The sequence below is a fragment of the Artibeus jamaicensis genome, unplaced genomic scaffold (assembly GCF_021234435.1).
Source record: "Artibeus jamaicensis isolate MK-2021 breed Jamaican fruit bat unplaced genomic scaffold, CSHL_Jam_final contig_391, whole genome shotgun sequence".
Taxonomy (NCBI): domain Eukaryota; kingdom Metazoa; phylum Chordata; class Mammalia; order Chiroptera; family Phyllostomidae; genus Artibeus; species Artibeus jamaicensis.
In genome coordinates, this window is record NW_026521814.1 from 10,798,682 (window position 1) to 10,812,064 (window position 13,383).

The 13,383-nt window shown below is 45.9% G+C and overlaps 1 protein-coding gene across 17 annotated transcripts in view; it reads left to right on the plus strand.

The window, feature by feature from the left end:
• RAPGEF4 (Rap guanine nucleotide exchange factor 4) overlaps positions 1-13,383 on the plus strand; it is a 286,117-nt gene that overhangs the window by 261,080 nt on the left and 11,654 nt on the right. For all 17 annotated transcript variants that reach the window (XM_053665181.1, XM_053665182.1, XM_053665184.1 and 14 more), the window contains 6 exons: positions 876-1,001; positions 1,415-1,593; positions 4,630-4,720; positions 8,440-8,490; positions 9,280-9,367; positions 9,779-9,843. In XM_053665181.1, the coding sequence (XP_053521156.1) occupies positions 876-1,001; positions 1,415-1,593; positions 4,630-4,720; positions 8,440-8,490; positions 9,280-9,367; positions 9,779-9,843 (600 nt within the window). The remainder of the gene's footprint in view (positions 1-875; positions 1,002-1,414; positions 1,594-4,629; positions 4,721-8,439; positions 8,491-9,279; positions 9,368-9,778; positions 9,844-13,383) is intronic.

Sequence of the window (13,383 nt, forward strand, 5' to 3'; positions counted from 1 at the left end):
TACAATATTAGTACTTCCAATCTAAATATTGAATATCCTAATATGGTATCCCCTAGAATTAGGGAAGCTCTTGTCCAATTCATGTGAGTTTTATTACTTTGTGCCTATAGATAGATAGGTGTTAATATTTTATACATAAATTTCCAGTGTATGTGAGTCATTCATTACAAACAGAAGCACAGTAAATTTTTCCTCACAAAACACAACAAAATGAATAAGTGGGATGGAGCATTCTGCGGGCCTCCCAGAGAGCAGCAGAGTGTGGCTTTCTGGTTCCTTACCCAAACACCGTGACCACATGAAAGTCGTTCTTAACCAGCGCCTCCCCGAGAGCAGATGAGTCGCAGTGCACAGGGCCCTGTCACTCAGTAACCCCAGGCGACGTGTTCTAAGAGATGGCGATGTGGCAGCTTGGCCACAGCCAGCCGCCCCGACAGAGTAAGTAGTAATTAATAAGCCCTGTAGCGAATCATCCCAAACTGCGGCACCTGCTTTGGAACAGCTTCCCCGGGAAACGGGAGGGAAAAGTCTGCAAGAACTTCTTCCATCTTTACCAGAGAAAATAGTTTCCAGGGAGCTCCCAGGCCCGGGCAGAAGAGCACCTCCACAGGCCACTCCCCTCTGAATCTTATTTGTCACGGTCCACGTTTTTCAGGCAGTGGAATTGATTAGAGTGACGATGATTATAAAGTTGGCACTGAAGCAAGTGAGCATTAAGAGTAAAAGCATCTTTCTCCCCTGGGTAAAATCAAAGTTTCAAAATACTCCCGAAAGCATTTCCAGAATCCTTTCCCCTCAGCAACTCCTTAAAGCAGTCAGCATTAAGTGCTTGTCTGTTTTGAGATTCTGATATATTTTTGCATGATTATTCATAGACTCCTTTGCCAGAACAGGAAGGCCCAACTGTTGGAACAGTGGGAACTTTTGAACTGATGAGCTCGAAAGATTTAGCATACCAGATGACAATTTATGATTGGGAACTCTTCAACTGTGTGCATGAGGTAAGCTGCTTGATTGAGAGCATTAGTAGGTACCAGAGCAATTCTGGGTGGAGCCTGCTGGCATTGCTCAGCTGCAAATGTTAGGACGTGCTGTAATATGGAAACCACATGATCTTTTTAAAATATTGAGTTTATTAATAAAGCCTGTCAAAGTCTCTGAGTGTTAGAGAAACATCTTTATGATTTACAGTAAGCTGTGTCTTCCTGAGAATATTAAGCCCACAGCGCCTAACTTGTTGTTAATATTGAACAAGCCTCATTGAAGCGCTTCAGACCTAGAGTGCAGGTCGAATCCCGGTCAGTGATCACAGTCACATTTGCTGACCACTGTCAGTCTGTCTTAACCAACAGACGCCTTGCTGGTGTTCTGGTTAAAAAAAACAAGAAGTGAAATTGTTTTCCTTCCTTTCTAGCTGGAGCTGATCTACCACACATTTGGAAGGCATCATTTTAAAAAGACCACAGCAAACTTGGATTTGTTCCTGAGAAGATTTAATGAAATTCAGTTTTGGGTTGCCACCGAGATTTGCCTTTGTTCCCAGCCCAACAAGCGTGTTCAGCTCTTAAAAAAATTTATTAAGATAGCAGCACAGTGAGTATCGTGGGCCTGGGGAGAGGAACATGTGTGAGCTGCGATTGCGTTTTGTTCTCTGAGACTGCACCTTAGAAAGAAATGCAAGACTCAGGATCTCCTTGTGCACAAGGGCTGACCACAGGGGCTTCGGAATAACCGCACTCTTGTGAAAGATTCATTTCATTTAGTTGCAATATTTGACATCATCAGATAAATTAACATCATGCAGCATCTGTGCTGCAGCCGGAATTGTGACCCCTTTTTGCTTTGAGCTCCTCAAACTTTGTGCCTCCTCCAGGCAGGAAGGGGTGTCCAACCCACGGCCCAGGATGGCCCAACACAATCGTAAATTTACTTAATACATTATGAGTATTTTTTGTTTTCAGTACTGTTTGTGCATTTAATGTGTGGCCCAAGACAACTCTTCTTCCAGCGGGGCCCAAAGACGCCAAAATGTTGGACACCCCTGGAAGAGTCCTTCAGCAAAGTTCTGCTGTAGGAAGTTCTTTCTGAGGAGGCTCTCGAAGTTGATGTTCAACATGACACATTCTCACCAGTAGAGGGCAGTGAGTACATGCGTGTACAGCGGCACATCCAGCTCAGCCAGAATAAAATCTGTAAAAATAGCCAGCTAACCTGGTACATGAAAATCATCTCCATAAACATCAGAAAAAGCAAGCATCTTATACATATTCTATTTAACAGCACTAAATGGAAAACAATTTATTTACTGTGGGCCAGTTAGATTTCTCCCTGACATGACTTTAATCTTCTGCCATTTAGATATCCCTGACAACGTCCTGTTGACGCCCATGTTTTTGGTATCGCCACAAGGCTAAAAATAAAATGCTAAATGCGGCCTGTGGTTGGGAGACTTCTTTCCTTTCTAAAAGCAGGGAGCTGGAGCGCAGGAAGGTGGGGAGCACAGGCGATCTTTGCTAGGCAATTCTTGAGCCAAATGACTTAGATCCCGTATAGAGTCCGATTTCCAGAGCTAAACAAAGAAGTAAATACTGCTGTTGACATTGCATGCATATCGGCTTGCCAAATGGTTTGAATTTTTTGCCAAAAATCTGAGGGGTTTTGGATAGCCAAATCCCTTGGATTCAAATGCTGCTTCTCTTAATTTGGAAAAGCTGCCCCTTTGCAGACAGATTTGGTAGGGTGTTGCCTGTGAATTTCTGGTTTAGAGTGTAGCCATTTTCCCTAGGGGCCAGAACAGCACTGTGGCGCCTTCCCCTGTTTGGAAGGAGATGGTTATGGAAACTGACAAAACGTGCCTTCCCCACGCAAGGAGCACGTTCCCTCTCCGCCTCAGCCAGGCCCTGCGGAGTGCCTCGCGGGGGCAAGGGGGTGATCTGCTCACAAATGTGGGAGGTCAGGGAACCGTGGGGCCCAGTCCTGCTGCTGTTTTACAAGAGGCAACACAGGAGAGCCTTTCGAGAGCTCAGGAATTTAAAAAAATATTTTTGCCTGTCTTGTCTCTCTTCTTTCTGATTGTATAAATGAGTTGGTGGATTTGGCCTTTTGTATTAATTGATTTATATTATTTAACCATTATTAATCCACACTGTCCTATAGTGGTACTGTTTACATGGCCCAGCCGGAGAGGACCGCAGACTTTCATACACCAAGAGCCATAAAACTGAGTTCTGAACCCACAAGCATAAGCATGTGTGGTCTGGCATTTTTACAGAACTTCAACATATTCTGCTTCAGCTCTTTGACCTGCCCAGAACTTGGTGAAGTTGGGAGTCCAAATGTTATCATCCCCTTTGAGAGATGAACAGACTGAGGCTTAGAGAAATGTCATGACTGACTTAGGGAGATAGAGTCGGTTGGTAACAGTGATCAGAGCAGTGACCAGAAAAGCAAGTCTGCGGTCCTGCCTGTGTTCATTTAAAGTCATACACACAGGACCGAGGCAAATGTGGACGTGGTCATCCCCACTGCCGTCAGCCTTGGGGGCCTCTGAGTTGCTCTCAGCCCCTGTCCTGGGAGCCCCTGTCCTGGGAGCCCCTGTGCTCACCCAGCAAAGGCCTTGCTTGCCTTTTCCCCGGAGAGATCACATGCACCAGGCTGAGAGCCTCCGAACTCTGTTTTCCCGACTCCACACAGACCACTGAAGCATCCCTGGTTGCTCCCTCTGCAAGAAGAGGGGCAGCAAATGTAACAAGTTAATTAAGCTTTTACAAAAATGTGAATCCAAATAGCATTTGATTATGATATAGTCAAGTTAGATAATCGCATTGATTCGGGGTGAAGGATTTGCACTTACTGCAAAATGAATTCTTTCCCTTCTCCAGGAGGTGGTATGAAGTTGGGGATTCCCTTATATTTTAAAATTAACCCCAGTACCAAAGCTAAATATTGCCATTCTAATAAGAATCTTTGGTATCATTCCACAATATTCTTATTCCCAAATATATATTTGTAAGAGCTAATAGTGGCGTAAGTACAGATTTAAAATGATCGGCTTCACTAACATCAGCAAAACAGAGAAAATAAGGTTCTTTTTTTTATTTTTGTCAATTGCTTAGGTTTTTTTCCTCAGCTTTAAAACTCCTCGAGTCTGTAAGAGTTATGACTTGTACAACTGATATTTTTCAATAGATTAGAAGCATTTACGTGGCAGGTTGCAGTCATGGTTCTTCAGCCATGTGGTTTCTCGTTGCCATGGAGGTCCCTGGCTTCAAGCTACAGGTCTGGCCTTTGGTGAAGGACATTCGTTTCCTGTCTTCCAACCCCTGGAGATGTTTCCGTCAGGTTCCATAGGCTTTTAGCAAACTTTAGGGTCCAAATAACAATCCCCTAGGGTAGGTATCTCTAAGTCCCCTGTCAAATTTGGGTGGAGTGGACTCAAACCACCACCGTTCTGAAATCACAGCGAGAACTTAGCCATTAGAACGGGCGCTGCATTAGACCTGCCGCTGCCTGTCCTCATAAAGGGGTTCTGATGAATGTTAACGACTACCAGAAAATAGAATTCCGATTTTTTATCTAAATCTCGCTCAGTGTGGCACTTTACTCACGCATATACTTCTTGCGTTTCAGCTGTAAGGAGTACAGAAATCTGAATTCCTTTTTCGCCATCGTCATGGGGCTGAGCAACGTCGCCGTGAGCCGCCTGGCGCTGACCTGGGAGGTGAGTTTCCACCTGCATCCAGGTGTGACTGTGGCCTTACAGATAGAAACCTGGGCACACCAGTGAGCTTGTTGCGTAGAAATACCACTCACACTCGTGTCACAATGGGAAAGGTGGCACACTTTGAGGGAGGTGACCTGCCTTCTTTCTCTAGGTGCCTCAGAGTGTGAATTTAAAAAGGTGTTGTCCTTCTCTTGTGTAGGGGGAGCAGGGAGGTCTCAGCTTCTTGGTCTCTACAGTATAAATAATAGTAAGTCTAGTTCCTGGGTGTAATGTGAATCAACAATGTTGCTTAGATGACTTCAAAGGTTTTGTTCATAGATTCCATTGTTTTCTGGACTGTCTGCTTATTGCTGTTGCAATAAACCTTATCTATAATTAAGAGACAGCAGGAGACCCTTCCCCCACCCCATGCCCAAGTAGTCATTTCGCTTCTGGGAGAACTAGCCAGCAGGCCAACTGTTTGGCCCAGCCAAGTACTGAGTATCTTGTAACTGCCTGGCAGACCTCTCTGGGTTTGGGGGCACAGCTACTGGCCAGTAGTCAGTTTGGGGCAAAAGTTATGCAGTTGTGTCATGAATTTCTGTAGGAAATGTAAAGAGTAGTTTGTTGGTAGCTGTTCATTAGTGCCAGAGAATGTCCTCATTTTTCATTAGCTAAGTACTCAAAATGCCCCTGACCCCTTGCATGTGGTACATAGTCAAAGAAATACTAACCTCTAACCAAACATACACACGAAAATAGACTCTTACTAACAGTAAAAAGTATGTGTAAGTGGGACACAAAAAGAGGGCAAGAAAGAGATAGCAGAGATTTAATGTGCAATGGTGAAGGCAGCTGTTCGCACCGCTAGATGTTTCCCTGAAATGTGTCCTTCAGTCCCCCTTGAAGCTGTTTTCTTCAAAGGAAACGCTGTTTATAGGGCAGGTCCTCACAAGTCCTTTGGTCTCGGCTTTCTCTCAAACTCCCAGGCAGATGCAGCACACAGCAGCTCATCCCCCGAATATAGGAATGAGGGAATCGGCGAGGCCCACGGGCCACGCAGCTGTGTCATCTTCCACCTGGAGAAAGGACAGGATTGGTGCTGCCAGCGCCGCCGAGCAGTGAAGCTGCGGTGCAGGCTCACCTGTCCTGGGCCCACAGCTCCAGGGATCTCCGGAGACCTGGGGTTTCCTCTCAGTCTGCTTTCCCCAGGCTGTTTCAGCCCCCGACCCTGCAGAGTCCACATGAGTTGGTTGGAATAATTAAAGTATAAAGCCTCACAGGGGTCCAGGAAGGCCCGATGTAGGTGCTATGCAACAGCAGCCGGGAATTAAGGCTGCAGCATGTGGGAAACACTAGGAGTCCCCTCTCCTGGTCTAGGAGAGTGGAGGCTGCTGGGAGGCTGCTGGGGGGCGGGGGGGGGGCCGTCAGCAAGGCGGGAGTTAGCTGGCCAGCCCGCAATCTCAGGGGAATAGGAAAGCATCCCTCATTCTCTGAGCTTCTTTTTTCATCCTTGCGTGGTGCTGAAAAGAGAAGATTAACCATTCGTCATTTATAAGCCTCTGTGTTTTAAGGTGAATGTAATTATATTACACAGTAGAAAGATCTTTGATTTTGGTTTATCTACCTGTACTTGCCAAGTGCCTCCCAAGGGCCCCCACACACAGCTCTGGTGAGAACCCCATGGCCCCATAAGTTGTGTGGGAGATGGGGCCCAACCTCCTCCAGGAACTACAGGACCATATGAAACTGCCCATGAACAAAACAGAAAAGCAAGTTAAACCACATGGCAAAGGAAATGGATCAGAATGGTACAGAAAGGCCCATCTGAAATGAAGCAAATGGGGATGACAGCCGGGAGCAGGCTCTTGGCCCCGGCGGCACTGACGTTTGGGGTGGGGTCGTTCTTGGCCTAGAGGCTGTCCCCTGCCTTGCAGGATCCTTAGCAGCATCACTCGCCTCTCCCTACTGTGTACCTGTCACCTCACCCCTCCCCAGGGACAACAAAAAATGTCTGCAGACCTCATCGAGTACTCCCTGGTGGGCGGCGGGGGTGCCAAGGTGCCCCTGGCTGAGGACCACTGCTCTGGAAGTGCGGCTTCATTACCCCGTGCCCTCCTGCCTTTACCCCAAAGCCAGCTAAGTCAAGAAAGAGAACCCGTGTGACCAGAAGTGGGGTTCACTCCCCATTCTTACACCGTCTCTGTTCGTGTGAAGTCACCTCCCGACAGGAGGGCCTGGAGACTGCCCATGGACGAGACCCTGGCGTCTCTCAGTGCTCTTCCCGTTCTCATGCCTTCGAACAGCCCCTCTAAGCCAGGATGGCAGCTTTCCCTGAAGCCCCCCTTGAAAATCGGTGCTGGGAAAATGAATGTGGCTTCCTAGACACAAAATAAGATATTTTACAATGTTTAAGTGGAAATATGTACATTGGTAAGTGGATTCTGGGAGGAGGGGGGAGAGGAGAAGAGAGGAGTTTTCTGTGGGCGCAGAGGCCCAATTCGTAAATCGGTTGTTGGAGTCACAGCACAGAGCTGAGCTGGGAATCTCGGAGGCCCAGGCCTCCGTCGATGCTTCTGGAGCCTCAAGATGGGGAACAGGTCACACCGCGCTCTCTCGGTGCGGCCGGTCAGGACAGAACCATTCAGCTCTACGAAAAGCTTAGAACCTACGCTCAGTGAGACCCCTAGATTGAAAGGTGTGGCAGTATTGGCCTACTGGTGCAGAGACAAGGGCAGTCAGTGGTGTTGAGTAGTGTGCGAAAACATAAACGTGAGGAATTGCTCAGCTGGTGGAACTGTCCGTGTTTGTAGTGGAGCGGGGCGGAGAAGGCACGGGGAAACGTTCGCGTAGCAGAGTGTAGATCGAGCACAGGGGAGAGGCGGGGAAGAGGGAGCGGCCATGGGAGCTACAGTCTGCGGCCGTGACCGGCTGTGCGACCTTGGCCATTTCATTTAGACTGCAACTCAGTTTCTTCCATCTATAAAATGAAGGTTTAATCTAGCCAAATAAATGTTTGTTGAACACCTGCTGAGTTCCTGACTCTTTTGGGCACTGACGACATAGCAATAAACAAAACTGATAAAAATTCCTGCCTCGCGTAGCTTGCAGGGTAAGGGAGAGGGTTAAAACAGAAAATTTTATAACTTTAGTCCTAGTATTCTCTGGTCTAAATTCCTAGTTGTAGGAATCAAAGAGTTTAGTTCCCAAACATTTGTCATCTGGGACTGCAGTCCGCTTTATGAATAAGCAATTTCAGAAAACGTTGTTAAAGCAGGAAGACCACAGGGTCCATAGTAGCTTTTGGTTCAACTAAATTGACTTTTTTTTTAGTCACCACCCAAGGTTATGTTTATTGATTTAGAAAGAGAGAGAGAGGAACATCAGTGTCAGAAAAGCATTGATCAGTTGCCTCCTGTACATGACCCAATCAGGGATCAAACCCATACAACCTCGGTATGCGCCCTGACCACGGATCAGTCCTACGACCTTCCGGTATACAGGACGACACTCCAGCCATCTGAGCCACCTGGTCAGGTTAAGACTTTTAAAAGGTGAATCCTCTATATTCCAGAAGATGATCCTCAAGTGACAAGACAGATTGCAGTCTGACTTCTCCTAGAGGTGCCTAATTAAGAGCCAAAAGAAATACATTTCCTTTAGAAATGGTAACCCTTGATACAGAACTTAGATACTGAATCTGACATATAAATGTGGCATTTTCATTTCATTAACAGAAACTGCCAAGCAAGTTCAAGAAGTTCTATGCAGAGTTTGAAAGTTTAATGGTAAGTGACAGTGGCTCCTTTATTCTGTGCACTGTCTGTATTAATCCAATTTCTGATTAGCTGAATTGAAGTCCTCGTTTCAGAAATTTTATCTGTCCTTGTATGACTTTAAGAAGTTTATGATCCCGTTTTAGTGCTGCTAAAACAAGCATGTCTGACTAATGAATGGCACCCTCAGGAACTAACTTAAAGAGGACTTATGTCCCACATAAGGTCAATTTGTGTAACTAAGAAAAGCAGCGTAATAGGATCCTTTCCAGCTAGCACAGGTGGACTATGGGTTGGAGGCTGCGTTTTTCTTGGCTTGCCAAAATTATCTCTCCCCACTGGCTGGGAGGTGTTAACAGACAGAAAAGGAGTACGTGGGACTTGGCAGGAGGGATGGGGTGGTTGCAGAGAGGGCAAGTCAGGACCGGCCGGGCCTGGCAGAGGAGGGCGACCCGGGGCGGAGAGGCCCCCAGGAAGGAGCAGGGCTTTGGGAGAAGGGAATCTCCAGGCTGCTGTTTGTTTTTCATGTTTTATATTTGCTATCAGAGGAGTCTCCCCCCTTGATCTCTATATGCAAATCTCCCTTTCAAACAAAAGGAAACAAAAAGCAAATTATTTTCATGTCACATACAATTGTTCTGAAACACAAATCAATTTGTTTCATTAAGTCTACCTTTCTTTTGTAGCTACACTTGATTCCAAACTACCTGGCTGTGGGGTGACAAGGCTGGGTGTGTTAGGAGGTAAAAGGGGTGGTGTATGTGTCATTAACTGTTCATCAGCCTCTCTGTTTCCCCGCAGGATCCTTCAAGAAACCACAGGGCCTACAGGCTGACAGTAGCTAAGCTGGAGCCTCCTCTCATCCCCTTCATGCCTTTGCTCATCAAAGGTAATTCTACGGAAACGCACAGGCCACGCCAGTGATGAGTATGCCAGGCAGGAAATGAACAAGGGCCTAATCGGGCTGATCTTTTGGGGAAAGAGCGAGCCCATCCTTCCTCCTCCTCCGTCATCTCCCCTCAGCCCGGGCTTCTCTGAAAGGGTCCGGAAGATTGCGGGCAGAGCAGGAGTCCACAATTTGGAGGTTTCGATAGTAAAACAGAGGGTTAATTGGGAGATTTTACTAACCTCAAGTAAAGTGCATTAGAAAGTTAAACACCTAACATAAAAGGAACTATTGTCAGCCTCTTTCAAGTGCAGTGTTATGCAAATCCTCTGTATAAGCTAATGGTGCTATTGTGATTTCTTAGTGTGACATATTTCTGTTAGTGATTAGAATGTAACTTTTATTTCTTTGCAGATATGACATTTACTCATGAGGGGAACAAGACGTTCATTGACAATCTAGTAAACTTTGAAAAAATGGTACGTGCAGTATTATTACCTCAACCACAATGGGTTTTTTTCTAAAAAAATAACATTTGCATTTGTACTAATAAAGGAAATAATTTTCCTGTGCTGCCATGTTAGAAAGGTAGTTACACATAAGGGAGTTTTGAAATATGTGGTTCAAATTGGCCACCTAGTTCAGTCTGTCACTCTCTTTTGTGACACTGAATGGTATTTGCACCGCCGCTCACAGCAGCCGCTGGCTCTCATGCCCGGTGCTCCGTCCTTGGCTGCCTGTTGCTAAAACGCATGAATGCTCCCGAGTGACTTCTGTGTTGTTGTTTTGTTGTAAAATTTGTGGTGCTAGACTGCCCCAGGAGGCCTTTGAAACGTTTATCTGCTGAGCCTGACTTTAGTGCACGTAGGTAAAATGCAACTTTATAGCCCTTCTTTATTATGGACTATTCATCTGAATGTGTATTGTTCATCCCAATAAAGTTCACCAAAGTGCAGCCAGTTCGCCTTGAAACTCTCCCTATCGGAAACCAAAATTTTTTATAAGTAACAGATATGGAACTGGCACCGAGTCAACCTTTGCCAGTCCTCCCCACCCACCTAAAATTTTTTTTAAAAAGCTGTGTTATTTGGCATTAGTTACTTTGCAATTTATTTTCTTTTCTTCTGAGAAGCCAGAACCTTTATTTAGCTACATAGTGTGTGTTAATGGGATGCTCCATTGTCTTCTAAATCCTTTGACTGCAGCCTGGGTGGATGAGGTGCTACAGTGTTGTATGTGTGGGTAGGCATCTGCCCAGGCCCATGGTTTGCAGAGGTGAACCCAGTTCTTGCAGCAGCAGCTCAGGATTTGGAGTGCAGGGCACATGAGGTTCAGTTCTCACCTTCATCACTTTGCAGCTGCCCCTTCTCTGAGGGTCAGTTTCCCGAAAAGAAGACTGGGATCATGCCTGCTCCATCGATCCCTGGAGACTGTTGATGGGCCCAGATATATAAGTATTCCTATAAGCCATACAGTGCTATAGAAGTCTTATCAGAAAACTGTTCTGCTTGTTTCTTGAACCTCTATGACACCCGCAGAACTGGAAACATCCAGCAGTAATTTTATAAGGCTCAAGGCATTCAGCTTTGGAAATGAGCCTATTGCAAAGCCCAGTCTGATAAAGAAGTGCCGCAATTGCTGGGCATTAGGTTCCCATATCTTAAGCTTCCTAAGAAATAGCACACAAGTCCACACTCCTCAGAGACACTCCATACTAGAGAGCAAACATTTTCTCAGCAGTCCTCCCTCCCCCACACTCCCCAGCCCCCAAGGGTATGAGCATCTCCATTACCATGTCAGTTTCATAATTCTTCGATCAAAGTAAAAAAAAAAAACTGTTGTTCACTCCTTAGTATGGAGAATTAAATACATTTCCCTGATTTCTCAAAAGAAAGCTCACTTTCCAGAAACAAAAGATTTAGAAAATAGCAGAGGACCTTCTGGATCACTTATGCAGAAATGCAGACAGAGGCGCCGGAGCCAACCATCTGACTATGAAGTACACGTGTGCACAGAGGCGTAGAAGTCAGGGATTCCTAAAGAGCTGGCTGGGCTTTTTAGAACTTTGATCATTAAAGTTAACTGAACAGAGCAGACAAGAACAGCAAAAGTACCCATCGAGGAGGACGGAAGTTGTTCCATCTGGGTTGGTAGACACTGGTGTTGTACTCATAACCCACAAAGGCAACACCAAAGTTGTATTCAGTGGACATTAGGGGAGTTCCCCTGCCCCACGGCTGCCCTTCATGCCCACCGCAGTGGTTCTTACAAGCCTAGAAGTGAGGAGAGAGGTCCTTTACACCCTGCTCTCAGAAGGAGTCTGCTTTTACTTATAGCTACTCAATGGCTATGATAGCAGTTCAGCTGCAGTGACAGAAACCTAACTTCACAATGGCTTCAACAAGATACGTGTATTTCTCTCTCTCTTTAAGCTTCAACCAGCACGGTAGCTCTTCTCCAGGAAGCAGTCAAGGTTCCAGGCTTCTTCCTGTGGGTGCCCCTTCCTCCCACGTGGTCCAAGGTGGCAGACCCACCAGGACCACATTCTGGCTGGAGGGAAGGGGAAAGGGGAAAGGCAGAGACAAGCTTCTTCCCTGTAAGGATATGACCTGGAGTTGCACTCACTACTTGGCTCCAATTTACTGGCCAGAAATTTAGTCCCATGAAAGGGAAGGTAAAATATGTAGCCCTTATTTTGGGTATCCACGTGCCCCACTAAAAATCAGGGGGTTCTATTACTGTGGCAGAAAAGGGAGAAAGGACACAGGAAGAGTACTGTCAGTTCTCTGCTCCTGCAACTGTAACTTTTATTTCATTTGGTGAATCATATCATGATGATGTTTCATTTTACAGTTGCCCCTCCCTGAGTTAGGTATTGCTGGAAAATGAAATAGAATTTCAAAAAGATTTGATTGTGGTTTTCTAAACCTGGCTTTGACCAACCTGGCGCTTGTCAACTGTCCAGCTCCTGCTCTCAATGACCCAGCCCACCCCTGCCCCCACACCTCTACCACCACCACTTACAGCTCCCCCTAGGGGCTGCTGCTGTTACTGTGTGTCTTCGGGAAGGAACCATCTCCCTTTTCGGGTTGATGTTCATGCTGCTTCCCAGTCAATCATCAGCAAGGCCAAGGCTGTGAGGAGAGCTGGCAGCCTTTGTGGGGCTGGTAGGCTATAGCCCCAGAAGCAGCCCTTGCCAGGGGCGAAAGTCACCAGGGTGCCCAGGAACACAGATGCCTCTTCTTGGTGGCAGCATTGCAGCCACTGCAAACTACCGTGCCAGCCCTCAGTATTTTTATTTTGAACCTCTTCACCCTTGGGGTGCGAATTGAGGATTAGAGAATTTGTTGCATATTGGTTTTCAGGATTTATGAAGTATGAACAAAAGAGAATTCACACTCTGATCCTCATGCAAAAAGAAAAGGCAGACATTCTTTTATTTGGGGGGAACATAAAGGAGTATTCAAAAAACTGTTTGAATAAAGCCCTTTGTAGCTTTCTATGGCATACATGAATATTTATGACGTTTAGGAGGTAGACTCGCAGTGGATTAGAGGATAATGTGCTGGCCGGCTGCCACTATCCCAGGCTGCGCGGAGCATGCTGATAGCCACAGTTGCTACTGTATTAGGAGGTTGGTTCTATTTCAGATGTACCCATATTTAGGGATATTTACTTATGGACATTATTTTAAGGTAGTCATTTTATTTGGAATGAGATGCATGAGGCAAAGTTCTGTGCTTCTGGAAACATTAACGGAAGCTAATTCATGAAGGAAGAGAAATGTTTGGAATCTTTTTATTTTTATATTGTGGGAGAAGGGAAAGTTACCCCTTTCCCTCTTGATGCTTATGGCTGGTGGAATAAACAAAGTGACATGAGGCAGATCAACAGGAGGAAATCAAATTTAATATATACATATGGAGATTCACATAAGCATGAAGAATTCCAATGACAGTAAAGCAAAATAAGGTATAGATGTCATCCTGGACTAAAGAGAGAAACAAGGGTCTGGGGCT